The sequence below is a fragment of the Penicillium robsamsonii genome (genome assembly GCF_028829455.1).
Source record: "Penicillium robsamsonii strain IBT 29466 chromosome Unknown utg000001l_segment0_segment0, whole genome shotgun sequence".
NCBI lineage: Eukaryota > Fungi > Ascomycota > Eurotiomycetes > Eurotiales > Aspergillaceae > Penicillium > Penicillium robsamsonii.
In genome coordinates, this window is record NW_026643219.1 from 3,091,643 (window position 1) to 3,119,120 (window position 27,478).

Below are 27,478 nucleotides of genomic sequence, written 5' to 3' on the forward strand. Positions count from 1 at the left end.
TTGGCCCGTGCGGGTCAGTTGTATCTCCGACTAGAATGAACATTTTTCTTTACTTTGACTTCTCTCTTCCAATCTGTTTTCTTTAGATAGATTAATATTTCGACTATCACTGGTCTTTTCATCTTTTATGGTCTTTCCCTCATCTTCCTTTTTACTACAAATAGAATCCTTCTACTAGCCCCTCCCCCGCATTCGCAGCCCATTACGTTCCCCATGACCATTTCACCATGGGGAAGCCACGGGTGAGTCTCTATTTCTGAGAGAATGGGATGTCTTTTGACTTGAACTGACTATTTCCTACTTATAGATGATCATTCTAGTGCGCCATGCACAGTCAGAAGGCAACAAAAACCGCGACATTCATCAAACTATTCCAGACCACCGTGTGAAACTCACTGCCGAAGGATATCGACAAGCCCAGGATGCAGGCCGTCGACTACGTGACCTTCTCCAACCCGACGATAAACTTCACTTCTTTACCTCCCCGTATCGGCGCACAAGAGAGACTACTGAGGGGATTATTGAATCCCTAACCTCCGATACACCCTCTCCTTCGCCTTTCCAAAGACATACAATCAAAGTTTATGAAGAACCCCGGCTGCGGGAACAAGATTTCGGTAATTTCCAGCCATGTTCCACAGAGATGGAGCGCATGTGGATGGAGCGGGCAGATTACGGTCATTTCTTCTACCGGATTCCTAATGGCGAGTCCGCAGCAGATGCCTATGACCGAGTGAGTGGGTTTAACGAGTCCCTCTGGCGCCAGTTCGGCGAAGATGACTTTGCAAACGTCTGTGTCCTTGTTACGCACGGCCTCATGGCAAGAGTATTTCTCATGAAGTGGTATCACTGGAGCGTGGAATACTTTGAGGACCTTCGCAACATCAATCATTGCGAGTTCCTTATCTTGACCCACAATCCAGAAAATGGCAAATACACACTACAGAACAAGCTTCGCACCTGGTCAGATCTTCGAAAAGATCGAGATATTGAAAATGCAGCCAAAGAAGAGATCGCTTCGCCTATCCCGCCTACTAGTCATGTCGGCCTCACAGACCATATTCCAATTCGGCGCAAGTGGGGGGGTTGTCCCGACGGCTGTACTCATGGCATGACTGCAGAAGGAAAGCAATCGTTGCGAGCAAATCTACTCATGCGTCACGAGCATCGCTATGCTCAAGCTAAGCACGTGGATGATCATGCAGGTAGTTTTGGCTCCAAACTTCACAAATCTGTATCTATCGACGAGGTGATATCGTCCTCAGAAGACAGTGCGGTTCAGAATGATACCAGCCGCAAACCCAACGCTCGGCATGTCTCCAACCCGCAGCATACAATTGGCCACGATGACAACGGAGACACCACGAAGCAATACGATTCTTCCTCAGAAGCCCGGCCAAGCGTGAACCCATTGCATCCAAAACGACCGAATTTTCACGGACCGGACCGAAATAGTGAAGACCATCTCCTCCATTCACCAACATCCACATCTTCAGCATCAGCGCACCTAAAATATGCCCTTCTCCACCTTGGCGGTCGTGACGGTGGAGGCTCCATGAGCGGAGCAAACAGCCTCGCCCCATCCGACGATGAAGGCGACGACCACGATCACCACCGTCACGCTTCATCAACCCCCTCCAACCTCGCCACTGGCAATTTTTCTCATGTGAACCAGCAGCGCTTTGAGTTTCCGTCCAGCGAGCAAACTCAACGGCCAGCTCCCTCTCAGGAGCTCGAAGATGATGGCGACGACGAGATGGGTGGCAATCGCACCGAGAAATCGAAGAAAACTCGCTTGCTTCATCACCATCACCACTATCATCAACACCATCTTTCTTCTTCCACTGACCAATCTGAGCACCGCATGGCCAATATCCTAGGCGATGGGGACGAGTTGTCCAGCCACTCAGAATCACAGGCGCAAGGACCAGAAAGTTCGTCAACGGATTCCCCGTCTCATCTCCACATCGAGGAATTATCCTTAGAAGAGCACCAAAAGCATGATCAGAGCATTGAAGGGAGCGTTTACTAATACAGTTCTGGTTGTTTTTGCTGATGTCTTGATTGCTCTATACGTTTGCATACTTCTTCTCCTTTACTAGTTCCTGTCTCCTTCTCTATATCTACCCTTACGACCCGCAACGACTGTCTGGATGAATTTTGATTACCCACTAGTTAGTACAACTTCATTTTTACCTATATCTTCTTTCAGCCTGATAGCTCTTTTTGGTGTTAGACTAGAATCAATTTCTATCACAAAAATAACAATCATCAGATCTGGCTCTTGGTTCGTTATTAAACATTATTCAAAAGGAAACTCTCACGTAGATCCTCGAGATTAATCCAGCGGATACATGTGGACGGAGGAAAGGCTCACTACTCAAAACAGAAGATACTGATACGAGGGAGATATTGATAAGAGACCTACGACAAAACATCAAAAGTTTGTAGTCCGGACAAAGACAATAGTTTGTCGCTAATTAAATGGGATATCTTTAAATAACTGCGCATCAACAGCCACCGCCATGGATGCCAGAAGCCAACGTATAACCAATGGGAACAGGAAATGCGACGGCCTGGATTCCCGACAGCGCCGAATAGCAAAAGGCTCATAGATGGAAGCAAGCCAAAAAAGGAAGACAAATCAAATAGACTACATAGATGTCAGTCGCGAGGACTGACTGGACTCTCCGAATGAGATCGGATAGAAGATGCCTTGGAAGGTACCGACACCCCCCGGATACATTCGAAGATGTCACGGGCAGAAGGGAACACCGTTATCGATCATTTGCCATCTATCATGAGTGAGAGAGATGTGGGAGTGATGTAATACATCATCCAGCTTAGAAAAGTTGGTGGGGATCCTTGAATTGTTGATCTTATTGATTGGAGAGGGCTCGTCAGAGAAAGATAAAAACAAATCAAAGGAATCGAGAGGAAAAAAAAAAAAAGTGAATGCACAATTGAAAATTGAGATGAGAAGTGAAAAAATGATTAACGTCAGGCACAGCATGTAGCATGGCGAATGGGAATAATGTACCGAGATGAAATGAAAGTAAAAAGAAGAAAGAAAGCACTCTATGGGTAATCACCGCGAGACACAAATGCCAAGCATAAAACAAAAGGACCAAGGATATAAACCGAAGTCGTGGGTAATAAACAAAGAAGTCAGATTTTGGGGATTCGTGATAGTCGTGACTGCGGCCCCGGCAACCCGTGGGAAGATGAAAGATCCGACGATGACACTGAAAGTCTTGGTGAAATCAAAGTGATATCAGTATAACAAGTCGAGTCGAGATTTTGCATCGCGAGTGCGCCGGGAGCATGCCAATGTCCGCTGTGGGAGCGTTTTTTCCTCTTTTTTTTTCCATTTTTGAGATTTTTTTTCGCTTTGCCAAACGAGAACCAGCGGACGCAGAACAAAGGTACTTTTTGGAGACGCGGTAGGCCAATTGCTCAGAAGCAGGTGAAAGCTAAGCGAGGCAAAAGGTCGCCAGGCGCAAGGTTGGAAACAATTCAGGCAGAAGAGGAAGCGGTATCGAAATAAATCCCATGCGAGTCGCCCAAACAAACGTTGAAAGAAGTCTAGAGTTGCAGTAAGAAGAAATCCAAAGAGGCAGCAAGACATGTAGTCTTGAACCGTTGACACCGTCTCTTGCATCCGGGGGTCGAGGGGAGACCAGGCCAAGTATCATCAACTAGGTGGCGATCATCGGCTGCTGCATGGAGGGGAATGCATTGTTGCACATGTAGTGCTCGAGATGCTTAGCACAGTAGGTGCAGCCACACGATGAACCGTGACCCGTCCAGAGACTCTGTGCGAATGGCAAGCCGTACGCTGGAGTGTGGTGATAGGACGGGGGCTGGGATCGAGGTGCGGGGTGAGTCATGTACTGTGATGGTGCGTTCCAGCCTCGCGAGTAAGGCGGAGGCGGAGGCGGGTTAGCGTATCCCCAAGGGCCAACCGAGTAGTAATCGGGGGTAGTGGGGCCACTGGATAGGGCAGAGGGAGGCGAGTATTCGGACGCGGTCGGGTTGAGCCAGGAGTTCTCAATTTGCGAGCTGCGCTGGTACTGCGGCGGGATGGGGCCTTCGGGGGACATTAGGGGCTTGGTGACACCCTGGCCACGGACCACGTTGGTCTCCAGAGGCGCCAGAGACTGGCGAGACTCCTGGGCCCGAGCTGTTACCTTGGCCTGCCAGGTGTCCCAGTGCGTGCGCCACGAGGCGAAACCATCCTGCTTGTCGTAGATGCGGTCGTGAATCTTCCAGTCGAAGGCAAAGAGCCATTCCAATTCCATGTGGTTCAGCTCAGCAACGGGGATGTTGCTGACCTCAGCCCAGGATTTGTTCTGGAAGGTGTTGTCATCAAGGAACTTGCTTCCCAACAGAAGGGCCATGGTCAACATGCGATAGACCTGGCTACTGTCTGTCTTGGTGAAGGCGCGTTGGGCTGACAACAGGCGCACGCGGCTGGCCAGATAGAAGAGACCGAGCAGAATGGTCGAACTCGGTAGGCGTGTCGAGGACAAAATCTGAAAGACGTATTTCCGAAACTGGGGGGGAACCGAAGATCCTGGGTAGATGCTTCGCACGAGGTCAATATCTGCAATGGTGATGTTGGTCTCAAACAAATCATACATTCCCTGAGCCATCTCTGCCACAAAGTCGGACATGCGATCCATCTCATAATCCAGGTGAGCTGCGACACCTCCAGTAGCCTTCTCCTCCTTACGGGGTTGTTCGGGCTGCTGTTGCATCGGGGCTTCTTGTCGGCGATATTGGGGCGGAATCGTAGCATCCATGGGCGGAAGTTGGACGTTGCTGCGGATTGAGGGCAATCCAGTGCCAACCATGGGGTTGAACATAGGCTGCTGGTTCATCATGTGATGATCGCGAGCAGTGCTCATCGGGTGGGCGGACTGGTGGTGATTCATCGAAGTGGGTTTGGCGTAGCACAGAGACTGTGAGTACTGTTCGATGAACTCATTGCCGCTTTGGTGGTAGCGAGGAGGAAATCCTGCGTGACCAACCGGGTAGAATGATGGGTCTTCCATACGACCACCGTTGACATGGGGAGGTGTAGGCAGGCCATGGTGACCTGGGACGAAGAAGGACGGCATCTTGAGGGGAGGGGAGGTTGCCAGTTCAGGACGGGGAGCTAGACTTATTCTGTTGCCAGGGGAAAGCTAGGAATCAGTACACAAGGCCTCCGGGGTAGGCAAAAAAAGCCAGATGGACCGAGAGACAAGAGTTGAAGAAAATAAGGATACGCACCGTCTACTCCACCAGATCCTGATTCTGGGGGGGGGGGAAAGGAGAAGAGCGGTGCTCGGCGAGCGGGTCGCTCTGTCGTATTCCTAGGAACAGCCTCTAGTTGAATGACATCGAGGTTCGTTCAATGATCCAAGGGACAAATGACGGGTAAATGAGAATTGGAAGGAACGTGATGAACGATGAAGGCACAATCCTCGTTTGGAGTGTCGAAATGACGCAGCCTGGAGGGAAGGTGATAGATCACAGTACAGTCAATTCAAAATGCTCGAGAGGCGAATAACCAGGTCGAAGAGAAGTGGAAGAGCCCACGTAGCAGGGTGAACTGAACGCGCTCGGAGAACGAAGAGTGGAAAAAAAAAGATTTCCACGTAGACGCAAACCTCACAGAATGAGGTGATCAACGACACTTAGTGAAAAGCTCGTTGACACGGAGAGATTGATACAAAAAAAGAGGTTGAGAAGAAGGATGAAGAGAAGAAAAGTGTATAGGGGGCGTTGTGTGGGAAAAGAACCGTTGGGTTGCCCCGGTAATTTTACATGTATTTGGTATACAGGGAAGGAGTCACTCGGCCCACAGGAAATTCTAAATTTAAAAAGTTGTTACGCACTCTATGAATTTAGGCTACCTATGTATATCGTGACATTGAATGATTAAAGCATTTAGCAGATTCGATTGTGGTTTTCCTTCTTTTTGCCTCTGCTTTTGCCTTTTCTTCTTTCCTTCTTTTCTTCTTTTCTTCTTTTCTTCCTCCTTTTTTTCACTTTTTTTCCATCAAAATCCAACCGGTGTTCCCAGTTTGGAACGTGCACAGTGTAATTGTATTGTAACATATAAAAGGGCCCTAGACCCCTAAGGCAAATCCGGTGATGCAACGCCCGTGTCACTGGTTCTCAGTAGTCCGTACTGTAACTATTTAGCTTTAAAAAAAAAAAACTAAAAAAAGGTTGCAATTTAACCCTTAGTAAGCTCAAGCATATCCATTTTTTAAAAAAAAACTAATAATAATAGCGAATAGTAAATAAATTGTAAGTGAAATATCCTATGCTAAATGGCCTATTATATCTATATAAAAAAAACAACTAAACATTGGTCGCATTCCTTCCGTTGCTCAGTCTACCCCCTACGTACAATGCTACCTGCAGCAGTGCTCATCCGGCCTCTTCCATATGTACCCACTTCCCATGAACAAACTATATTCTAAACTACGGAGTACAGAGTGCCTACAAAGTATGTTGTAGGCATTATATTCAACATCCTTGCCGCTGTCGCCGGGTCATTTACAACAATACTATCCCTCTACGATCACACGCGCCCATTACCCCGTACGACCAAGCAAGGGCAACAGAGATGCATCGAACAAGCACTCCATCTATGTTGTAGTACTCCGTACTCTCCCTCTCTCTTGTATCTAGTCTCTCTGACATGTCAGACACTGCTTAAATGGCCACGTAGAGAGGCACCGCTCTGACTCACCGTAGACAACTCCGCCTTCGGAGAAGGACCTGGATGTTGATCCCTGCAGTAGCGTCATGCTGCATGGGTGCAAGTACTCCATACATGTACTTACCCTACTTACTCCTGGAAGTAAAGATAGTGTCTTGGCAAGTATTCATCGGAAGCGCTGACAACCCCTTCTATATTTATGTGCCTATCTGCTTAAAAGGCGCATACATCTTCGAGCCAAAAGAAAAGTCCCCGCAGATATTGAACTCATCTCTCAGAGGGTCTAGAAATTAATCTTTAAATACTTAAAATACTTAAAGGCACCGAAGCCCGTGCGTAATAAATTCTAGAAAAAAAAAGAGTCCCTCGGACCTCGTGCCATGCTCCATTCTCGATGTTCCGATTCTTTCGAGGTACCACAACCTATACATATAGTACCTGCCTACATACCTTGCACTACCAATGTGATGGTTCTAGTTCATATGGATAATAAAGACAGCTGAACGTACAGAAAAAAAGGAAGGGGAAAAAAAACTGGATACCAACGCTGCCCGACCGGCTAGATTCGGCAGCTTTTTCTCTGAAACATCTCCATATTTCCAAGCTGCACCATATGATTCGAGGTGAAAAACTCCCAAACTGGAATTCCCTCTTGACCCCGTAAACCAAGGGGAAATTCGGAAATCTCGGGCGGCAAAACACCCCTCCTTTTTACTGAGGGTGGGGGAGGCGAATAAGAGGACACAAGTACTTCCTATAATCAAGATTAGTAAATTTGATGACCACTGCAAAAGTCTAGCATTTGTCATAATCGTGGTCTATAATTTCTTGTTTCTCGCTGTTCCCGTTTTGTTTTGTTCTTATACTGATATCATATGTAGCTGAAGTATATAGGTGGCTGGGTCTGCCAGTATGATGATATGCCCAGGTGACCCTTTATGCTGTTATGTCAGACGGGCAGGTCATGTCTGGATCAGAAACATATATTGTAGGGAAAAAAACAAGATTCACAGGTTGGAGGGTTCACTACACTGCCTCTAGGCTGTGACAAGCCCCCAATGAAGAGAATAACCAATTAGGCAGATGCATATAACCTTTCTAGCAAAAGTAGAGGGATGTCACTAACCTGCAAAAATCCTACGCATTTGCAAAAGCAAAAGTAAAACAATGAAAAAGAAAAAGAAAAAGACCATAAAAGAGTGCTATTGAATGGGGCTATGTGAACTGACTCGAAGGATTGTTCATGTCTTTGTTTGGAACTTGGAAAGCCCAATCGCGTTTCTACGTGAAGGTAAATATAGAAGCTTTAATGAATGTATTTTATGGCTTCTAGACTCGATCCTCGAAAAAAATGCAAAGATCCCATTATAATCCATATCCAAAATATCCAAAGGAAATAGTGATGTGATCAAGGGAAAAGCGCGAGAGCCGCAATAACACCAAGAGCAGACACAGCACCGGAAACAATGAACGACGAAGCACCGTTGAACACGGGCGACGTACTTGCTGGGCTGCTGCTGTCGGTAGTAGAACCAGAACCTGCGCCTGCACCCGCGCTAGTAGGAGAGGAGGCTGTGATGGACGAAGCCTTGGCCGTGGCTGAGTGGACGCAAGTGCGTGTGATGCTGGGTAGGTTGGATAGGTGGCCGGCATCGTTTCCAGTGGAGACGTCTGAGCCAGAGCCGGAACCATTTTCATTTCCGTCAACGTGAGAAACACCAGTCTCACTAACATACCTCCCTCGGTAAAAGTGGTGCCTGTGCCAGCAATAATAAACGATGTGTGCGCTGCGCCAGGTGTTGTGGTGGACAGGGCAGTGTTGATGGGGACCGCAGTGGTCCCAGTAACGACGGTCTCGATCGTGACGTGTGTTGTCTGGTCGCGGGCTGGGCAGCCGGTCACTGTTGCCGGGCATTGGGTTAGGGCTACGGTTCTGGTGGAGAGGATTGTTGAGATAATGTAGTCGTTGCCGCTGCCACTCCCAGATGAACTGGTAGGGCTGGGTCCCTTAGTAGTGGTCGTTGCGTCTTCAACAGGGCAGGCGGTGATCGAGACGAGGATAGTCTCAGTTGTAATGCGAGTTGTCTTGTCGGTGGCTGGGCACTCAATGACAGTCGAGGGACAGGCTGTGATAGTCGCAGTGCGGGTGGTGAAGACAGCAGAGGTTGTCATATCTGGCGTAGGGATTGTCAGCGCGGTGGATGCGATGGCACCGCTGGAGGTGGGGTTTGCGGGCCCGGTAATAGTAATTGTCAAGGTGATAGGGCCGGTGCTACTTGGCGAGGCTGGCGAGATGTGTGAAGAAGACCCCGATCCCTCTGAGCTGGAATGACCAGATGAGGAGGCAGAAGAAGCGAGCGGAGTGCTGTCGACAACAGGCGAGCCCGATGGGGTCTTGGTAGGGACCGATGCGCTGCTCGAGGTGGATGAGCTACAGATCTTCTCGAACGAGATATTGTTCAAATCCACTGTTGTGCCCGAGATCTTTGCACCAGAGCATTCAATTAATATGAGCATATCGACTTCTGAGCTAGCAGGTGTCCATTGCTTGGAGATGGTCTTCCAGGAACCGACCGTGAGAGTACTACTGCCGAAATCTGCTCCATTGAGTAGGATATTCACGGCACAAGCCGTCCTATCAACAACTGTGCCAGCTGTCTGGCGATAGTCGAAAGAGATAGTTTAACTTTCTTCCGCAACGGCGCCGGTGATTGCCTGGGTCAGCAGGGTCTGCGATTGGATAGCTTCGGCACTCAAATGCCTACCATAAAACGCAAGTTAGTTCATACTCTACAAGAAACTTTGGTCTGCATATATGGCTAGGTAGGCGAACAGGTATCCATCGACGGCGACACCACCCTTGGGTGGCAGGATAGTCCACAAACTGCCATCGAGATTAATAGTTTCAAAAGCCACATCCTTAATCAAGTTCTCATCACAGCCCAAGAGCGGGGCTGGAGAGGAAGTCGTCTGAGCAGTCGCGGTTATAGTGAGAGCAACCGCTGAAATAATATGGGCAAGCCACATCAAATGGCTTTGGATCATATTTTTGTGTAAAGTCTAATAGACGAATGGACGGGTGAGTAAACACCACAAAGGGTCGGCGAAAAAACGTAATTCTGGATGAGCGAGTAAACCAAAATAAGAAGATCGCAGGCTTGTCAGCCCAGATCTTTACATAGTTTCCCCAGGGCTCTTGGGAGATAAGATGCGTGAATGGAATCGCCATCTTGTGGCGCTACTCCACTCGGAGGATAATCTGGCAATTTGAAGCGAGAATTGTCTCGTTCGAGACATGGCAATTAGTTCCTGCATAACGTTGACCAACCTAATTGAGGGATTAGGACATCAAATGAGCGCCTAGAATGGGGAGATTGGAGGGTTGTGTGTTGTTTCTTCCACTTAGGGCTTGGCATGGCTTGCTGTCTCTTGCTGTCTTTGTCTCAGGTTCTCGGAGAAATCGAACCTTGCTAGACGCCATATTGCTCATATCACACTGCTTACATCACAGGATGTCCACGAAATTCACGAGAGAAAAAAACTGACATGAACTCAATGGGGCGAGGGCGGGAGCCGGCCTGTCCACGTTTTGATCTCCCGGCGCTACCTATACCGGTAGCCGGGCTTTCCTAACTTTTTCCTAAAATGGAATGGGTTTTTCAATATCCTCGTCTATTCTTGTAATGCGCTATGGCCCATAGGTAATCGAGACATCCAAGACATACCATAAAATTTAATGCATCGCACAAGAAAAAACCCGAAAGGAATGCGAGATCTCGTATAAAATGAATCCCTATATATGCTATCCAATTCCAAAAACGCCCAGGAAACACAACAGGTCGGTTAGAGAGCGGATGAAGGCGAACGCTTGATGTGCCTAATCACACAATGTATCCGAATGACAAAATACAGGAAAGGAAATGCTAAAAGAAGAAAATAAAGCTCTGAAGTCATCACATCATGTATATCATACCTACCTTACGCAAGAGACGTGGGCAAGAAACAAAAGAAGATAGGCGCATATAAACAGCCACGGTCAGACAGTGCCGTATCGGCCGCGCTCTGCGCCCAACAGAGCCTGTCCCTCTTGCGGGGCCGAATCTTCCCCGGATTCCCTCCGAGGCGAAGAAGAGGGGATCCAGCCACGCATCCAGCCGCGAACACGTCTCCACCGACCGCGACCGCGCTTTTGGTCATCCCCATCACCGCTGATGAAACTCTCGTCATCCTCGTGCTCTGGACCGTCGCCATACATGAGGAACTGAACACCCATGAACCCATCCAGTCCCAAGACACCGAAGGCACCTAGGAAGAACGGGGTAGCGCGTCCGATCCATTCTAATCGGTCATTGCCGTGGTTATCGGCCCAGCCGCCGCCGCCGTATGGGGAGAAATCGGACCAAGCGTTCGGGTTGGTGAGCAACGAGCTGGAATAGAACAGGTTCCCACAGAAGGCAGCCATGAAAAGCAACGGGGAGAGGCCATCGGTGCTCTTGCGCTGATAGTTTTTGTATAGCTGTGGGGGGCGCGAGCCGAGATACAGGATTGTTGACATCCAGGAAAAGACGCGGCCGATGATCTCAAAAACGGCCTCCCGCGGTACCTCAGAAATGGGCGGGTGAGGCTTATCGGTGGGAGCAGCGTTCGCGAGCACGGCACAAAGGAGTGATGCCATGAGCATTGTCCGAGGCAGTGCGAATGGCGGGCTCTGCGCGCTGCTGCTCATCCTCACGGATCGACGCGAGGAGCTCAATTTCTCGTTTGAGTATGAGACTGGTTGCCCATGGGTCGAGTTGAGTACTGACCCGGCCGGGAAGGCCATATCTTTGGCCTCAGCAGGCTTATTGCCCATGTCTACGGGAGCTGGGGTCTGATAATCCGATTCGTGGCCTGGAGGAGGTACACCTTGAATGATTTCTCGAGGAGCCGAGCCATGCGTGTGTGACAGGTCGCTATACGAATCATTTCGGCGAGCTTTGTAATGGGTGTACCAGAAAAACTGGAATACCAGAGTGATATCAACGAAGACATAATAACTGGCAATCACCACCTGCCACCCTGCCTGCCGGGTGTATAACGCTCCAACGAGGTTGCTCGCATCGCCAAGGCACCAGATTATCAGGAAAAATATCGATAACCCTGATGTTGATTGCACTTGGAAGTTCTTATAAATCTGGGGTAGTTGTGCGAAGAGCCATGAGACAATGCTGAGGGTCCCAAGAACGGAAGAGATCGCCGCGAGAGGAGTGGGGATGCAGATGTGGAGATGGGAGGAGACGGCGGTCAGGAAGGGCGAGGTCGGTTCACAGTGATCAGGAAGGGCCTCCGAAAGGAGGTATTGTAATAACGCAGGAGACATTGTCTATCGATAGAGGTGTCTTGAGTTGTAGATAATATGGCTTGGTAGAGCCTCAGGTAGTGACTCGTATAGGGCGGGCATCAAAGTATGGGGTAATGGCGATAAGCGAATCCGATGTAAATAAGGTGAGAGAGACTTTATACTCTATGTCTAATGGAGCTAATAGAGTAAGCAAGCTTGGAAAGGGATATAAGTAAAGGAACAAAAGCAGGAAGAGAGAACCGCGCCCCCCCCAGAGGTCATTCTGAAGTGTCACGAGAGCTGAATCGCCTTATCGAGTTCGTTGCCGGCAGATCTGATGAGTCATGCGATAAGCATAAATGGGCGTATCAGGGCTTCGAACTTCCCAGATTGGACATGCAGGGATGCTGTATTTAGGTAACACCCGAGATCATTATGTTGTACGATATAGGCCATGCACCGGTTATCTTAAACATTAGTCAAATCTTTCATGCAAACTCCAAGATATTACATCCTTGGAACCTCCAAAGCTTAGAAGTCGAAACGGCACATCTCAAGGCGTGTCTATATAGACATCTATAGGCTAGGGATATCAGAAAAGGAAGAAGAATAAGCTAACTATAGATTCAATATAAAAAGAATACACAGCGTACACGTAGGTAGAGAATCACAACCAGTGGATATGACGTAGGAATCACTACCAAGCCAAGTGCGCACCAGTAAACATTAATTATGTACATATGTATCCCCTCATTTATACCTCTCTCACCACCATAGCTAAATTCTGCATAGAGAGAGAAACTCGCATTGGAAATGCCATAAAATCATACCAAGAGCGTGATAAAGCGAAAGTCGCAGCCTTGGCCAGGGAATTCAACATTTTGTACCATCTACTTCGCGGACGAATCCTCGGCACCGGTCCTCCCACAGGGTCCGGCAAAGTTCTTAATCCTGTTCAAGAGAACGAAGTGGATCAGTGGATGGTCTCCCTTGAGACTGCTTTTACTCCTGCTACCCTTGGCATGGTAGAAGACGAGGCAAATCGAATACTTGCTCGCGATGGAATCGAGGTCCAGGTTGGCCGCAACTGGCCTTTAAGATTTATTGCTCGCCGTCCTTCACAGCGGCCGGATCTACAACGCCTATTGCGCACACCCAACAACTCTGCGCCAAACAGGGAACAAGTAAAGAAAAAGCTTTGGAGGGCTATAGAATTGCTTGAAGAGATGGCTGATGATCTTGATAAACTCAGCCCGAAGCTGCGAAAGTGAGTAACTGGCCCCATCACTGCCGGTTTAACACAGGCGGAGGAAGTTGCTCCCTCCGATGTTCAAGGTCACGAGATGCCTCCGCGCAAGCGGGCCCGGAACCCAGTCTCCCGGCGTGTCTCCGAACCTGAGACCAAGGCATTGGATGAAGATTAGTGACATGGACTCTCTAGCATACCTATGGCTTTTCTTACCATCGGACGAAATAAGAAACGAAAGAGAAGATAACCAATCCAGCACTGAAAGGGAGAAAGAGGCTGGTGTAGACGACCCTGGTCATCACGCCAATTTCAAGTATATCCTGGATATACATTCTTAACTCAAGTGAGCGTTATGAGGTCGTGACCAGGAGCCCTAGAGGACTGGGACATGGATTGCTCACCTGGGTATTTCGTTTGCAAATCAACATTCATTCTCTCATTACTTATGTCGAATTAGGTAAAAGATAATCAACTACCAGGTCTTGATTCATGTCACACATGTCGAAACGGAGTCTGCATGGGAGAGTATACAACGTGTTATCAACCGGAGTCTCCAGAGATGAACGAAAAGAAATACATCAAGATAAGAATGCTGTCTCTCAACCGATATCGAGTCTTGGGCAAAAGAAAGCACATAACTCATATTCTATCCATAAGGCTAGAATTGTAGCACGTTAAAAGAAAAAGGGAGATAAAGGAAACCGGAGGCAAAAGAAGGCTATCCGAAATAGAGGTACACTCAGTATTCATCCTCATCGCGGTGCCTTGAATGGCTATGATGAGAACTATGAGAGTGCCGGCTATGAGAGTACCCGCTATGACCGCTATGACTACTGTGCCCCGAATGCCCCGAATGGCTCCGGTGGCCATGGTGGTGGTGGTGACGGTGGCGGCGGCGGCGGCGATGGTGATGATGATCACTGTGACCGTCCCCATGCTCATGTTCACTATCATCGTCACTCTTCTTGTGTTCCTTCACCTTGTCTTCCAGGAAGTTTCCGAGCAGAGCGCCACCAATAGCACCCAGTAAGCCATGTTCTTTTTTATGACCGAGGTAATAGCCCGCCACGCCGCCAGCGAGAGAACCCCCAAGCCCACGGTCCATACCGCGGTCAGTGTCGGTGTCTGTATTGGAGCGCTGTTCGACCATGCCACTGCGCTGTGAATCTTCTGGCTCCGATACATACACGGCGGGACGGTGGGGGCTTTCGGGGGGTGAGTACTGCGGTTGGCCAGCTGGATGATCATTGCTAGGGCTCGGTGTTAGTGTTGGTTCTCAGAGCTGGGTATGTATCGCCCACTCACTAGTATCCTGCATTCCCGGGGATTTTGTCTTGCACATGTTCGTATCCTGTTGGAGTCACTGGCCCAAGGTATTCTGGCTGCCCTGCCGGCGTATAGCTTCTCTCCGTGGGGGATCCATATGGCTCGGGCGCAAGATGATATGAACTTTGCTGTGGAGCGTAGGCTTGGTTTGGGGTTTGCATGGGCTGGTAAGGCTCTGGTCCAGGATTGTATTGATCTGGTCCAGGGTTATGGTATGGTTCTTGGTTTCCATATGGCTGCTGGTGGCCATAGGCTGGGTACTGAGACTGGTCTTCTGGGGGATAGTAGCCAACCCCGCTCGGTGTAGGTGTTGCGTGCGAGCTGTAAGCGTTGTATGGATCTGCCATGGTGATGCGACGAATACGTCAAGGAAATTCTGTCACATCAAGAACGGGAAACAGGAAAAGGGTTTATGTATGTCTGACAGATGACTTGTGGGGGCCCTATGCATGGTGCGGCTGACCTGCCCGCACGACTTTCGATCTTCTGCAGGATCTTCGGAATGCTCCTTCTCTCCAATTAGATATTGATCATCTGCTTACCTGCATATAGTGGGTGCGCCTTCTAATATTTCTTTATTTTTCTAGAAAAAATATATTTGGCAACTGAGGTTGTATTGAGATATGCCAGCTTGGCCTTGAATGACAAGATGTGAAAGAAACGAAACTGAGCAGGGATGAGTCGGGGTATTCCGGTGAAAATCGAAGAAAAAAGATGAAAAGCATGGTGAATAGAGCTAGCCGTTGGACGTTCAGGGTCACCGCGCTCTCTGGGGCGATGGAAAAATGGAGAACAAGAATTTGCGCCAAACAGTAGCATCAAGACACAACACGGAAAGGAAAAAGTAAAGGTGAAAAGAAAGAATAAGGGTCGGCCAAAAGTGATGCGCCCAGCACATTCAAAAACATGGCCTTCATCGCCATGTAAGGCGGACCATCTATCAAAACATGGTTTCGGTCCGAGAGATTCATACACACCTTGTTTATACAGGTGGACTCTGGATGCCACGAGTTGAGGCTGAACTGTTAGCCCGCTGCGCCATCCAGTTCACAAGCATATCATCAAGCTGACTGTTCATCTCCTTGAGTCTCTTGCTTTCCTCCTTGAACAGACGGCCGGTGATGGGGTGGTCAGGGCCAGCGGGAGGTACATTTGATTTGTCATGGACAATAATAAACAAGTCCCGAATGTCGTTTTCTTCATCCATATATGACCGTAGACTGGAATCGCTCCACGTCGGGGTGTCCACCGAAAGGGCGTCGAGCGAGGCAGTAGCAGCCGTGCTACCCTTGGGGTAATTAGCGTCCTGCCCGGGTGATGACGGCGGAGATGGTGGCGAGAGAGAGCGCACTTCTCGAGGAGAGGCATTATTTGTTGAGCCACGTGCGCTCATGGGGGAATAAGCCTCCACGGGAGAAATATTGACAGGGGACTCCGACTCATCTCTAGCCCCCTGTCTAGGGACGAATTTCTGGGGGGGAGATGTAACGGACGCGGGCCCAGCCGTTGTTCGGTCTGGATCAATGGGTCCTCTCCATTGAGCTTCGCTGGATGGTCGATCAACAGGCGACTCCGGGGGGTCCATGGACTCGAGTGGAGTAGCAAAGGGATCATTGGAAGGACTCGATTGGCTAATAGGCGATTGTAACACAATTTCACAGTCTTCGTAGCTGCTTTCTCTTTCTTCTTGCAGTGGCACCTGTCGAATGCCCTGGTTACCCTGGCTCTGGTTAATGGCCTCGTCGCCCCTGGCGAACTCGGCCATCACAGGGTCAAGGACTGGATCAATCTTCATGGTTCCCGGGGGCTGCTTGTGTAGCTTGTTGTTTGATATTTTCTGGGGCTTGGAGGGCCGCTGTTGTTCGGGGGACACAGACTTTGATGAGATAGACTCCATTGAGGTCTTGGGTTGGGGTGATGTGCGGAATGCCGACTCTGCAGGAGACTTCTCTGGGTCGTCAATATCATCTTTGCTCTTCTTGCGCTTGAATAACCCGCTGAGCATTCCCGGTTTCTTGTCTTTTCGCTTCTTCTCCTCTTTCTCTTTAGTTTTGTCCTGTGAGTTAGAGCCCTTTTCGATGGATTCAAAGCTTCCACGAGTAGGCTTCACCGAAACGTCAGCCAACTGTTCTTTAGATAAACCCATGATGGGGAACGGGAACATACCTCTTTCCACTCAGCCAATGTGCTTGTGCTGTTCTCATCGCGAATATCGCGCAAGAGATTTGGCGTGAGAGAAATCTTCTTGGGCTCGGCAGTGTCGTCTTTGAAGAAGGAATCGGTGTTCCGTACAGTGCCATTTCTGGATCTACTGACAGTGGGTTCTATTATGTGAGAGTGAGTTCCAAATTCGATCCGAGGGCAGTTGAGTTGAGTGCGTCTACCTTCGGCCTCAAAGAACTCTTCACTAGACGGGCGTCGATCAGAGCTTGAACGCTGCGGATCTTGTTTCTCCACGCCGTTGGCATCGGCATGCTCTGTGGGGGTTTCTTTCTGGGCTTTGGGCCTAAGAGGTTCCACAACAATATCTTCCGTTTGCTCTTGCACATCTTCATCTTCCCCATCCAGAGTCTCGTCGTCGTTGAAGAAGTCACCATGTTCGGAATCATCGTCTGTTGAGTAGTCGACGTCGGAGGCGTCAATGTACGTTGGGGCTCCGAAGTTGACGGTCTTCGCATTCCGACGGCGCATGGCCTTTTTCAAAGGATTCTTCGATTTTTCGTTATTGTCACCCAACATGGTCGCAGACAGATCCACGTTTCTGTGTTTATTCAATCTGGCAAGCCTTTCGGTTGGTGTTTCGATGTGTTCCGCAGGGAGGTAACCGATGCTGCCATCCTTCACCACGCGCACGAGCCACCAGTAACTGTTGCTGTCGTCGAGAAGAACCATAGTATCACCCTTTGCGGCATTTGCTTGCCCATCAACCGTTGCGACAAAGTTGTGAAGCGCATATACAAACTCAAAATCGATATCCTCTGTATAACATCAGCCATCGCCCGATTAATGCCTATCATCCCCGAGAATCCATACCATCATCGATAGACGGCGAACTGGAGATTTTGTCCATATCATCGTCCATCATATCATCGCTTTCACCGTCTGCCAGGTCGCTATCTTCGTGGCCGTAGTGATTTTCATCCTCATCATCTTCCTCGTTATCTTGTTCCCGATATACATGCTTGTCACCGCGGTATTCGTGATTTTTGTCCGGTCCGCCCTTCATCTCCGTTTGCGAATCTTGTTCGGCATGACGAATAGAAAGTTCTTGATGGGGAGCAGGCCGGCCGCTCCCAAGAGGATCTGGATGTTCCGGTTGTTTGGTGTGATCTTTGGCGGAAGGAGTATCGTGATCTTGAAGGTCCAAGGTATCTAGAGGTGGCGGTCAACACCTTCAACTTCGAAGCAATTGGCCCCGCACAGAAGCATTTCACCTACCAGCTCGGATCATCTGTGGTCTAGTCATGTTGCAGTGTAAATGAGCGTGGTATCAAAAGCAATGGGATTGAAACAAGTCGCGGGCGCAAGGAGTGACTAGCGACCCAGGAATATGGAAGTCAGAAGACAAGCGCGAGACAAAAGCAATGTGCGAGACTCTGAATTTCATGTAGACAAGTAATCCACGAAAGCTAGATAGGGAGAAAAAAGTTGACTGGGGGTCGCGAGCACTCGGTGAATTGGTCTGAATGAGAGACAGTGCCTTGAATGAGAATGGTGGGGGCTGGTCTGCACTTCGGTCCAGCACGGAGGTCGACACAAGGAGAAAGAAATTACTGCCAGAGCGACAAGGAGAAAAAGAGAAGGAAAACAAAAATAACAAAGAGGTGTCTGCCAAGGCGACGTCGAGTCTGAATGATAACTCCTTTCACATCTCCAAAAGCCAAAAGGAGGTATTCCCAAACAAGCGCCCCTTGCGCGCGGTTAAAACTATGGCTTGACCCCTGAGACCATGTGCGGGCACGCAATAATGGCCGACTGGTCGGAGCTTCTATGGTATAGACCTTTGTATGTCGACTATGCTGTTATAAATAGATAGGACTTTTTTTCCCCTAGACAGTTGAGTATAGATAATATCTCCTCGGCACTTTATACAGACTACAGCAGACTGTGGAGAACAATCAAGGTAATAAATACCTATCATGCCCCTATTTCCCGCTGTACACCTGACCATGTAGGGAGATTAGGGCCAGGGTTGACCTTAAGTCATGTGATTTGCAATTCTCGTCATCGTCCGGATTTCCCCGGTTTTCTCCCCCCTCCCAGTACTGGACTACGTACTTGACGAATACCTCACTTTCAATTCCTCTCTTACTACCTTTGTTTGTACCCACTGTGTTTCATATCGATAACTTTTTATTTGATTACACTCTAAAACCTCCTCAATTACGTCTTCCCTTAGATCACCACTATATCAAACCGTTCTGTCTCCACTTCTGACGCTATCACCCCACAATCATCATCTTCAACAGCCATCAAAAAGCATATCAAAAAAGCCAAGCAGGGGGCTATATAACCCTACTGCGAGCCTATCACTGGCTGACAAAACGACAATTTTCGCATTGTGCTCTTCATTAGGGCATGGAGCATAGCGAGAGGGCCGGATTGGCAAGTGGATTGGCAGGTTTACGGATTGAAACGCAGTTTCACGAGCGGAACAAGCCCAAATGGGCGAATGAAAATGCCGGGAGGAAGGCGACAACAGTGGGCGATGGTATCGAGAGCGATCACACCAATCAATCTCATGATTATGCGCGTCGCCACGATACTGATGAAGACCGCAGTTTGTTAAGTGATCTACACTCAGCGACTCCTCCCATATCCGTCCCTCGCCCCGGTGAGCAGCATCACGAACACGATGCCGACAACTTCCCGCACAAACCTGATGATGTGCAGGGATCCCCTCTCGACAGCTATCTCCACACTCGTCGACCCTCAATCTCTTTCAACCCAAAGGTCTCTGTGGACTCTGGCAACCAAATTCCACTGGAAGAGCCACTGTCGATGGGAGATGTGAAGAACCGTCCACCACAAAAATTTGAGTCTCGTAGCTCTGGACTCCGAAATGCTCTTTCGCAAGATGATGATCATGTCGAATCGAACCAGTCTCCGAACTGGAGTCCCAAACGATCTCTGGATCGGACTTTTCCGACCGGGGAATCCCGAGCCCGGCCATTTGCGAGATCTGAGAATGGCTCGATGGCGGGCTCAGAGCTTGATCGTCCGACGTCCCTGACATCGCAGTCGACAGTATCTCCGGTCACGGACGAGGTACGAACCCCCCCCTGATGACTCTAGCCACACGTTGCTGTCGCCATTCTGCGTGCCATCGCCAACTCAATCCTTTGCATCGCCCGAAGACCGCTGCAGCTCTTGGTCTGGAGGGATCGCAACCCCCTTCGGAAGCAAGCGCAGCTCTACTCTAGATCGCAGCAGCAGTCTTCGAAACTCCACCCGGCATAGTTCTCGACGATCGACAAACTCGAGTGGCAAGTCGCCCGCCAGTATGTTTCTTTCCATGTGGAACACAGTTGAAGAGCCTGCTCCCCAGCCCGATGACGAAGGCCAGATGGTTGGAGACGACTATGTTCTCGGAAAGCAAATCGGGTTTGGGGGTTTCAGTACGGTGAAAGAGGCCTATAAAGCCGAAAAGCACGGTGAAACTAAGAGACTTGCCGTGAAGATCGTGAAAAAGCAGATAACAGGGCGAAGTGAGCGCGAAAACGACGAAGTGCAGGCCGAGTTCGACCACGAAGTGCGAGTCTGGCGGTACCTCAGCCATCCGCATGTATTGACGCTCGATGCCGTGTACGAAACAGATTACGCCACGTTTTGCTTCACCAAACTTGCTATTGGTGGCACTCTCTTCGACCTAGTCCGCCAAAATCGGACCGGTCTAGATACGGAATTAGCAAAGAAATATGCATACCAACTAGCCTGTGCAATTCGTTACCTACACGAAGATGCCCGCGTGGTTCATCGAGACATCAAGTTAGAGAACTGTTTGCTCGACCCTATTGAGTCTGCTGACGGCACGACATCTTCGACACTGGTACTGTGTGATTTCGGAATGGCGGAATGGATGTCCATCGACAACGGTGGAGACTCTCCCGATCCCTACGAGGATGCCGCCGACCGTCCGCCGCCTCAGCAAATGGGCCCTGCAGGATCCAGTACCAGTGTTGCTGGTAGTCTGGAATACGCATCGCCTGAACTGCTTCAATCAGTAGGCGGTGTTGTGCACCCTTCAGTCGATATGTGGGCCTTTGGTGTTATCGTCTATACCGTTATTGTCGGCTCACGGCCTTTCCAAGACTCCTTTACCCCTCGCATCCAAGCAAATATTCTCAGCGGCACCTGGGATTATAATGCCGTGTTCGGTGGCACTATAGACGGCCACCTTCGCCAAGATCGCCAGTACGCCCTCGACTTAATCCGCGGGTGTCTTGAAATGGACCCCAACAAGCGTTGGGCTATTCGCGATGTACTAGCTTCGTCCTGGCTACGAGAGGTTCATGAGACAGCTGAGCCCTCACCCGATACTGTATGGAGACTATGAGCAAAGCTCATCTTTTCTTCCATTCGGTGATTAACAATCCCATATTCTGCCCTTACACCCGGACCAGGCAAATGATATTATTTCAACGCTTTAACGTCAAATTTCTTACGATGTGATGGCTCTCTTTTCCTGCGCTGAAAATTCAACAAGCGCCAATACTCCTGGGGCCCTTTGAAATCACTATGATACCCTCCATTTTGCTTTATTTATTTTATTCCTTTTTTTTTGCTTTGCTTCGGCTCAAGATTGGCAACATGTGCCATTTCTTTTTTTTATTTTTCCACAATCTATTCTCAATATCGTCCCCCCGCAGCGCATTCTCGAGTTTTGATGTTTGATTTTTGGTTAGGTTTGGTTCTGGCATAAGACGGACGATTATGATTTATTGTTACAGCAGGCGAGGCGCTTCATTTTTTTTTATTGTTTATTTGGTCTTATGTTGCATGAGCATTCGTCACTTCTGTTCTTTGGCCAACCTAGCTTGGTCATTTGCTTTTACGGGTGTACTTTTATAACTGCGGGTCTTTGATTCGTCGTTACTGATCTTGCTTTATCTTCTCTGCTCAATTTGGTGATATTTTTATATGGGTGGCTGGCCTGTCCTGAGTACGGTACAAAGCAAAATGATTAGGCTATTTCGTTACCCAGGGTTGCGGTTGACAAAAACTTCGCTTGCGAGGTAGCTAAAGAATGTGGGAACGTTCTAGATTTATTCTCGGTGCTATAGCTAGAAGGATAATAATTAGCCATAAAAGTACCATGAATCGAGATAATAGTACGGAGTACATGTAGGGTGTTCCACAGGCCCGACAGTGGAATCCCTGAAGTACAAAGCATAATACGAACATACGGCTCTAGCATGTATAACCAGGGGTGCATTTAAGATGGAGCATAGAAAAGAAAAAAAAAAAGGCCGAGAAGCATCTAATTGCAAAGCCTAGCATATCCAACAGAACATATTTATACATATACAGCAGACCAGTCCAAGCCAGCCTTAAAAAAACAATTCCGAACAAGCAAACCAATCGAGATCAAGTATGAGATTCTCTTCAAACCCTCTCAACTCTACCAAAGCCTATTCTCAGGCAGGACCTTCTCCTTCTTAACACCAGCAGTAGACTTTCTCTCCTCGGAAGAGCGGAAGAACAAACTAGGTCCCTCAAGCGGCTTAAGCAGATGCGAAAGGTATCCCCGATGCGCAGGATCACGATAATACTCAATATCTTTGCGCTTCGTCGGATCCGGCAGTCGGAACTTCTTCTGCTGGTTGTTGACCACAGTGCTCCACTTCATCCAACCCGCCGTAGGCCGAACCTTGGCGAGTTTGTAGAGCTGCTCGGAGCCACTAGCGCGGGCCCACGCAGCAGACAGGAAGCTGTGCGTCTCGCCGTCCAGGATACGGCGGATGGACGGGCGAGTGTAGTAGCGGGCAGTCACTGAGCCGCCGGCGCCTTCGATGGCGGCGATAGCGGAGGAGGAAACGCGCGAGGCAACGACGTGGATTGGTTGTTTCAGGGTTTCGGCGCCGTCACCGAGGATCTTAAGGCCGTCGATGGGTCGACTGATGCACCCGCTCTTGTAGAGCTCTTTCATTGTGATCGGGAGTTTGGGGTTGATGCGGCCTTGGTCGATCCAGTATTGGAGACGGTCGAGGTTGACGGTTGCCATGTCGACGGAGAAGCTGGATCCGAGAAGGAGGAATTGATTAGAGATGTGCCTTGGGGATTGGGGTGTTTTTGACAAGAGAGGACGGCTTACATGTTGACGCCGCCGCGCTCGCCGTGCACAATGATATCCTTGGTCTGGCCACCATTGAAGCCTGCTGGGACTTTGCCGTGCTGACCTTGACCCTTGTGACCGCGACCGGAGGTCTTACCCTTGCCTGAAGCGGGACCGCGGCCTCGACGGATGCGCTTGTGGTAGGCAGTCGGGTTGTCGGAGAGGGAGGCTAGAATGGAAGCATTGCGGGTTTGCTGGGATTGCGGGAGGAGGAAGGCGAGTGGGGAGGCCTGTTGGAATGGCCGAGCGGAAAATCGTGCCAGCTGCGTAGGCAGCCCCATCAGCCGGGGAGACATTGTTTGTGGTTGTGGGTATGGACTCGCTGGTATTGGATTCGCGGGTTTGGTGGTGAGTTTCGAGATCTCTGTCGGGACGGGTTATGTTTAATCCGACTCCGGTCCTGAATGAATAACTACGTTATGTACAGTCGACACCTGAGCACCGAGGGCTGTGTTGCTCGTTTCTTTCAAGGATATTAGCCATTCGATCATTAAATAGGCACATGTTACATTGCATTTTTCAGTTTATTGTGTGAATCAAACGGTTGTAAATGCGGTACTGTACGTCTTCAACTTGAACCCTTGGCTATTGATACAGTTAGCTACATCAACTACGACACTAAGTAATAATGTATGAAAATAGAGGTTTCAAGCGAAAGAAAATTATCAGTTGATAAATCTAGATTCATATGCTGTAGAGCTAAAGCTAAGTATGCTAATGTAAAACGCCGTATGTATGCAAAATGCGATGGAGCAGTACACTGTCGATGTGCTTTCAAGCACATTCGACGGACATGGGCGAAATTAAAGTTATAACGCCGCAGATACCATCCCCGAGGTTAATCTCGTCTGCGGGGGAGGCGAAAACCGATTTCCTTCTAGAACGGAGCGCCGAAAAAATGCCAGATACAATCGTGAAAAGGAAGAAGTCTGTGCAGTCGGAAAAGGAAGACAAGCAATAGAAGGAGAAAAAAAGTGTACAGCGAATGAGATAGTTTTTTTTCTCGTGTGACGGGTCGTGGCGCGGTGAAGTCATAAACTTAGGAGATGAGAGTGGTAAAAACAGGGGTACAGAATGCTTCAACCAGAGTAACCGGCTGGTGGGTAGATAGGGTGCAGGTAAGGAGCTTGGCTCCACGCGTCAGGTTGGATGTAAGGCAGCAAGCCGGTCTTGCGAGAAGTGTTACCCTTTCCAAGCGGCTGGTAGTGCATGTGGTCAAACGGAACATTGCGCTGCTGCTGTACAGAGCTTGACGGAGGTGGAATCAGCAAGGTGTTGACGGAACGCACCGGCCGGTAAGGCGAATTGCGGTTGGCGAGAAAGAAGGACGGAGAAAGGTGCGTCTGCGGGGTGTGGACAGAATAGGCTGAACCAGCGGGCGAGACGGTGGCAGAAGACACGCCGAATGGGCTCTGGTGGTGCCGGCCTAGTTCTGGCAGTGAAGGGGTGTTGTACATGCTAGATGGCATAGGGGGAACGGAGAGAGGAGGCATCTGCTGCCAGTTCGCCGGTCGATTGTAGATAGGCGGCATAATGGCTGGAAGCTGGGAAGGTGCTGTAGGAGGAAGCGTCTGGGGCGCAGGATAGGAAGTGGGAAGGGAAGGCGGATGGTGAGGTGGCGGAAGACGAGACACGTTCATCGGTGCCACCGGGGCAGAAGTAGGAGTCAGGACGGGTGGGAGGGTGGGCATCGCATTCATGGCAGTCACCGGGACTGTCAGCGAAGGAGCAGATGTGGCAGCAGAAAGCGCAATCCGCTTGGTCGGGTGAAGCGCATCGTTCTCATCGCGGCTTCGTTTCCGAGAGCCTCCCATCGCAGCCTCGCCGCCCATGTGTTGTGGCTGTTGTGGTGGTAGTGAATATGGCAATCCATTGGGTGGCATATAATAATTGGGCTGCTGGGATCGGAAGACATCGGTGCCAGGCGACGGCAACTTGGCCGATGGCGACTGCGATTGCACGCGGGGAGGCGAAACACGGAGCATGGTGGGCTCGACGGGTAGCATCGAGGCCTGGTTGAAGTAGTCTGCGAAGAGACCCAGCTTGGTGTGCCACCGGGACCATTCGGTCTCGGAGGCAAACAGATCGTAGCGAATGTTGCTCAAAAACTCAACCTCCATGATGTGAATTTCGTGCACCGCAATGCCTGATACCTCAGCCCACGTCTTATTGGTGTAAGTGTTATCGTCGAGGTCTATGGATGAGTCAGCCATTTTGTCCAATCAAATCAAGGGCGGTGAGCCCGATAAGAACACTCACATTTATTGCCGAGCATCAGCGCAACCGTCATCAACCGGAACTCACTCCCTTTCTTGCCCTTGACCCCAGAGTTGAACTTCTTCAGGCGGTAGATGAATAGAAGGGCCAGGAGAATGACATTCTGGCTGACTTGAGTAGTGGAAAGAATCGTGGCAACCCATTTCTGAAATCCGACAGTCGGTACAGCCTCGGCGACCAGAGAAGGAACTTGTGGTTGCCGGTCTTCGATGGCTTGCAGTTTCGAGGTCTTTTCGAACCAGAATAGACAGGTCATCTATAAATGAAGAAGGTTAGCTCATGCCATCTCACTTTTGTAGATCCGGGAATTCTCACCTGAGCTGCAAACTCGGCCAGACTGCCCTTGCTGTTGTTGATGGATGAAGGAATGCGGAGTTGCGATCCAGTTGTACCAGTCGACCTCTTCTGAGCAGTTGGTTCCGTGACGGCATCTTTGGTGTGGCTTTGCGGTTTCATGGCCATGGAAGAAACGGAATCGAACTGGGGACGGGAATGGCCATATATATGAGAGGGCACCCCGTTCGGTTTGCCCCCATATGCGATAGGTGGCATGGCATTGTAGGCGACGCCGGTCATATCGTGAGGAGGGGTAGGTAGACCGTTCCGAATAGGAACAGTCCGAGAGGATCCCGAGGTTTGGCTCTCCAGGGCCTTCAACGGGTGATCCTCAGTTAGATCGATGGTTGGAACTCCCAGTGTCGAAAAGGAAGAATGAAAGTCCACAGTGGAAGACATAGGGAAAGTGTGAGTGATGAATAGAAAGGTCGACACATGGAGTTTTATTTCTTTTTTTTTTTTTTGATCAAAGCAAATAAAGGCGTCGGCGGAGAGAACCGAGGAGTTTCAGTGACCCATATTCTCTATTAAAAGGTGAAAAATAGAGCCTAGCAACAATAGGTGATGGGTTCCTGCCCAATTGGAATGCAATCAAGGAGGAAAGGGGACGTTTTATTCAAAGTGAGGGAAAGTGAATATAGACCTTCAGGGAGTTTTGAATGTATATAGAGTAGCCACGATAGGCCCATATTAAGGCAAGCGATAAACCAGAGAGATCCGGCTACTCCACTCAGAGATGAGGAAATACGGGAAAATCAAAAATAAAATAAAATAAAATAAATTGTCAAGGCATCATCTCCAAGTCCACAGACCCCATCCGGAGAAAGCGATGGCCATACACAGAGTTTGACCCGGACGCAGGTCCAGGTTGATCCTCCTTTCTGGGCTCGTTTGGGTTCCGGGTTTGGTCAATCTAGATTTAGAAAATAATAATATAATAAAGGGTAAGGTAACAAAATATTGGGATGGAAATACCGGTTGATGTCAGAGCCACGGGGTCAAGTGGATGCAACTAAAAAGGGTAGGTCACAGAATGTTAACCTGGTCCCGGCCTCACATTTGCATTCTAAGAGTAGCGTGGGACTAGTGAAAGCGAAAAATGAAAAATGAAATAAATAAAAAACTATCAAAAAGAAAGGTAAAACCCAAATCAAGTTGAAATCAGAACAAAAAAAGGGAGTTCAATCCTGAGACCCATATCAGATCCAATAATATAAGGCGGGTTTAGCGTCAATAAATTACCAACCCGTGTTATGCGTGAAGGGTGCGCAAGCATGTAGGTACGCCTCCCAAAAAAAAAAAAAGGGAAGGGGGTTGCCGGGAAGCGCCTAAGGAGGGTTTGAGCACGGTGGCTGGTACTCCGTTGTCGGGTGAAGGCAAAGGAATGAACCAGAAAAAAAAAAAGTACTAAATAAAATGAGAAATGAGGGAAAAAAATGGAAGAAAAAAAAGGAAACCAATAAGAAACGACTAAGAGACCAATAAGAGAATGGAAGATCAATTACTTGGTTTAGGAGAGACCAAAGAGAGCAAAGGGAAGATCGGGAGTCTCGGTAAGAATGGTGCATTCTTATGTAAGAAGGCAAAATTACTAGGAATTGAACCAATCAGAGAAGGGAATATAAGAGTGGTCCACTCAAAGTCTCAGGCCAAATTTGGTATTTTTGTTAATTTATCCCGTGTACCCAGTCCACGGTAGTAGACTTCTATGTGATCGCGTACTCCCCGACTGTTAGTCCAATCACTTGAATTCCTCTTTCGGAGCTAAGTGTCTGTATAGTCGCCCGCTCAGCCCGCTGTTCCAGACGATATTCCTGTTTATGATTCAGGGGGGGGAATATCATCATAATTACAGGATATAGTTGACCAATTTGATAGTTCAGCTTCGGTGGATGCTATCCATCATCTGATTGG

At 49.1% G+C, this 27,478-nt stretch overlaps 11 protein-coding genes across 11 annotated transcripts; 3 read left to right on the plus strand and 8 right to left on the minus strand.

Annotated features, from left to right (window-relative positions):
- Window positions 1-227: 227 nt before the first annotated feature.
- Window positions 228-2,032, plus strand: N7447_001217 (acid phosphatase DET1; the record flags this gene model as incomplete). Its single annotated transcript, XM_057225493.1, has 2 exons — window positions 228-242; window positions 308-2,032. 2 exons carry the CDS (start codon window positions 228-230, stop codon window positions 2,030-2,032), a joined length of 1,740 nt encoding a protein of 579 aa, XP_057089509.1.
- Window positions 2,033-2,755: 723 nt separating this feature from the next.
- N7447_001218 (uncharacterized protein) lies at window positions 2,756-3,371 on the minus strand (the record flags this gene model as incomplete). Its single annotated transcript, XM_057225494.1, has 3 exons — window positions 2,756-2,864; window positions 3,093-3,253; window positions 3,285-3,371. The coding sequence occupies 3 exons, from the start codon at window positions 3,369-3,371 to the stop codon at window positions 2,756-2,758; spliced, it is 357 nt and encodes a 118-aa protein (XP_057089510.1).
- A 327-nt stretch (window positions 3,372-3,698) lies between these two features.
- Window positions 3,699-5,123, minus strand: N7447_001219 (uncharacterized protein; the record flags this gene model as incomplete). The annotated part of the gene is made up of 1 exon (XM_057225495.1): window positions 3,699-5,123. One exon carries the CDS (start codon window positions 5,121-5,123, stop codon window positions 3,699-3,701), a length of 1,425 nt encoding a protein of 474 aa, XP_057089511.1.
- Window positions 5,124-8,129: 3,006 nt separating this feature from the next.
- Window positions 8,130-9,766, minus strand: N7447_001220 (uncharacterized protein; the record flags this gene model as incomplete). The annotated part of the gene is made up of 4 exons (XM_057225496.1): window positions 8,130-8,392; window positions 8,458-9,366; window positions 9,409-9,482; window positions 9,555-9,766. 4 exons carry the CDS (start codon window positions 9,764-9,766, stop codon window positions 8,130-8,132), a joined length of 1,458 nt encoding a protein of 485 aa, XP_057089512.1.
- A 991-nt stretch (window positions 9,767-10,757) lies between these two features.
- N7447_001221 (PQ-loop repeat-containing protein) lies at window positions 10,758-12,080 on the minus strand (the record flags this gene model as incomplete). The annotated part of the gene is made up of 1 exon (XM_057225497.1): window positions 10,758-12,080. One exon carries the CDS (start codon window positions 12,078-12,080, stop codon window positions 10,758-10,760), a length of 1,323 nt encoding a protein of 440 aa, XP_057089513.1.
- Window positions 12,081-12,781: 701 nt separating this feature from the next.
- N7447_001222 (uncharacterized protein) lies at window positions 12,782-13,465 on the plus strand (the record flags this gene model as incomplete). Its single annotated transcript, XM_057225498.1, has 3 exons — window positions 12,782-13,225; window positions 13,294-13,308; window positions 13,346-13,465. 3 exons carry the CDS (start codon window positions 12,782-12,784, stop codon window positions 13,463-13,465), a joined length of 579 nt encoding a protein of 192 aa, XP_057089514.1.
- A 499-nt stretch (window positions 13,466-13,964) lies between these two features.
- On the minus strand, window positions 13,965-14,963 carry N7447_001223 (uncharacterized protein; the record flags this gene model as incomplete). Its single annotated transcript, XM_057225499.1, has 3 exons — window positions 13,965-14,008; window positions 14,218-14,540; window positions 14,596-14,963. The coding sequence occupies 3 exons, from the start codon at window positions 14,961-14,963 to the stop codon at window positions 13,965-13,967; spliced, it is 735 nt and encodes a 244-aa protein (XP_057089515.1).
- A 635-nt stretch (window positions 14,964-15,598) lies between these two features.
- Window positions 15,599-18,082, minus strand: N7447_001224 (SH3 domain-containing protein; the record flags this gene model as incomplete). The annotated part of the gene is made up of 5 exons (XM_057225500.1): window positions 15,599-16,720; window positions 16,783-16,940; window positions 17,001-17,594; window positions 17,650-17,988; window positions 18,055-18,082. The coding sequence occupies 5 exons, from the start codon at window positions 18,080-18,082 to the stop codon at window positions 15,599-15,601; spliced, it is 2,241 nt and encodes a 746-aa protein (XP_057089516.1).
- A 1,112-nt stretch (window positions 18,083-19,194) lies between these two features.
- Window positions 19,195-21,172, plus strand: N7447_001225 (serine/threonine-protein kinase; the record flags this gene model as incomplete). Its single annotated transcript, XM_057225501.1, has 2 exons — window positions 19,195-19,856; window positions 19,912-21,172. The coding sequence occupies 2 exons, from the start codon at window positions 19,195-19,197 to the stop codon at window positions 21,170-21,172; spliced, it is 1,923 nt and encodes a 640-aa protein (XP_057089517.1).
- Window positions 21,173-22,237: 1,065 nt separating this feature from the next.
- N7447_001226 (mitochondrial 54S ribosomal protein uL15m) lies at window positions 22,238-23,247 on the minus strand (the record flags this gene model as incomplete). Its single annotated transcript, XM_057225502.1, has 2 exons — window positions 22,238-22,853; window positions 22,931-23,247. The coding sequence occupies 2 exons, from the start codon at window positions 23,245-23,247 to the stop codon at window positions 22,238-22,240; spliced, it is 933 nt and encodes a 310-aa protein (XP_057089518.1).
- Window positions 23,248-24,030: 783 nt separating this feature from the next.
- N7447_001227 (uncharacterized protein) lies at window positions 24,031-25,963 on the minus strand (the record flags this gene model as incomplete). Its single annotated transcript, XM_057225503.1, has 3 exons — window positions 24,031-25,145; window positions 25,211-25,484; window positions 25,544-25,963. The coding sequence occupies 3 exons, from the start codon at window positions 25,961-25,963 to the stop codon at window positions 24,031-24,033; spliced, it is 1,809 nt and encodes a 602-aa protein (XP_057089519.1).
- Window positions 25,964-27,478: the final 1,515 nt, after the last annotated feature.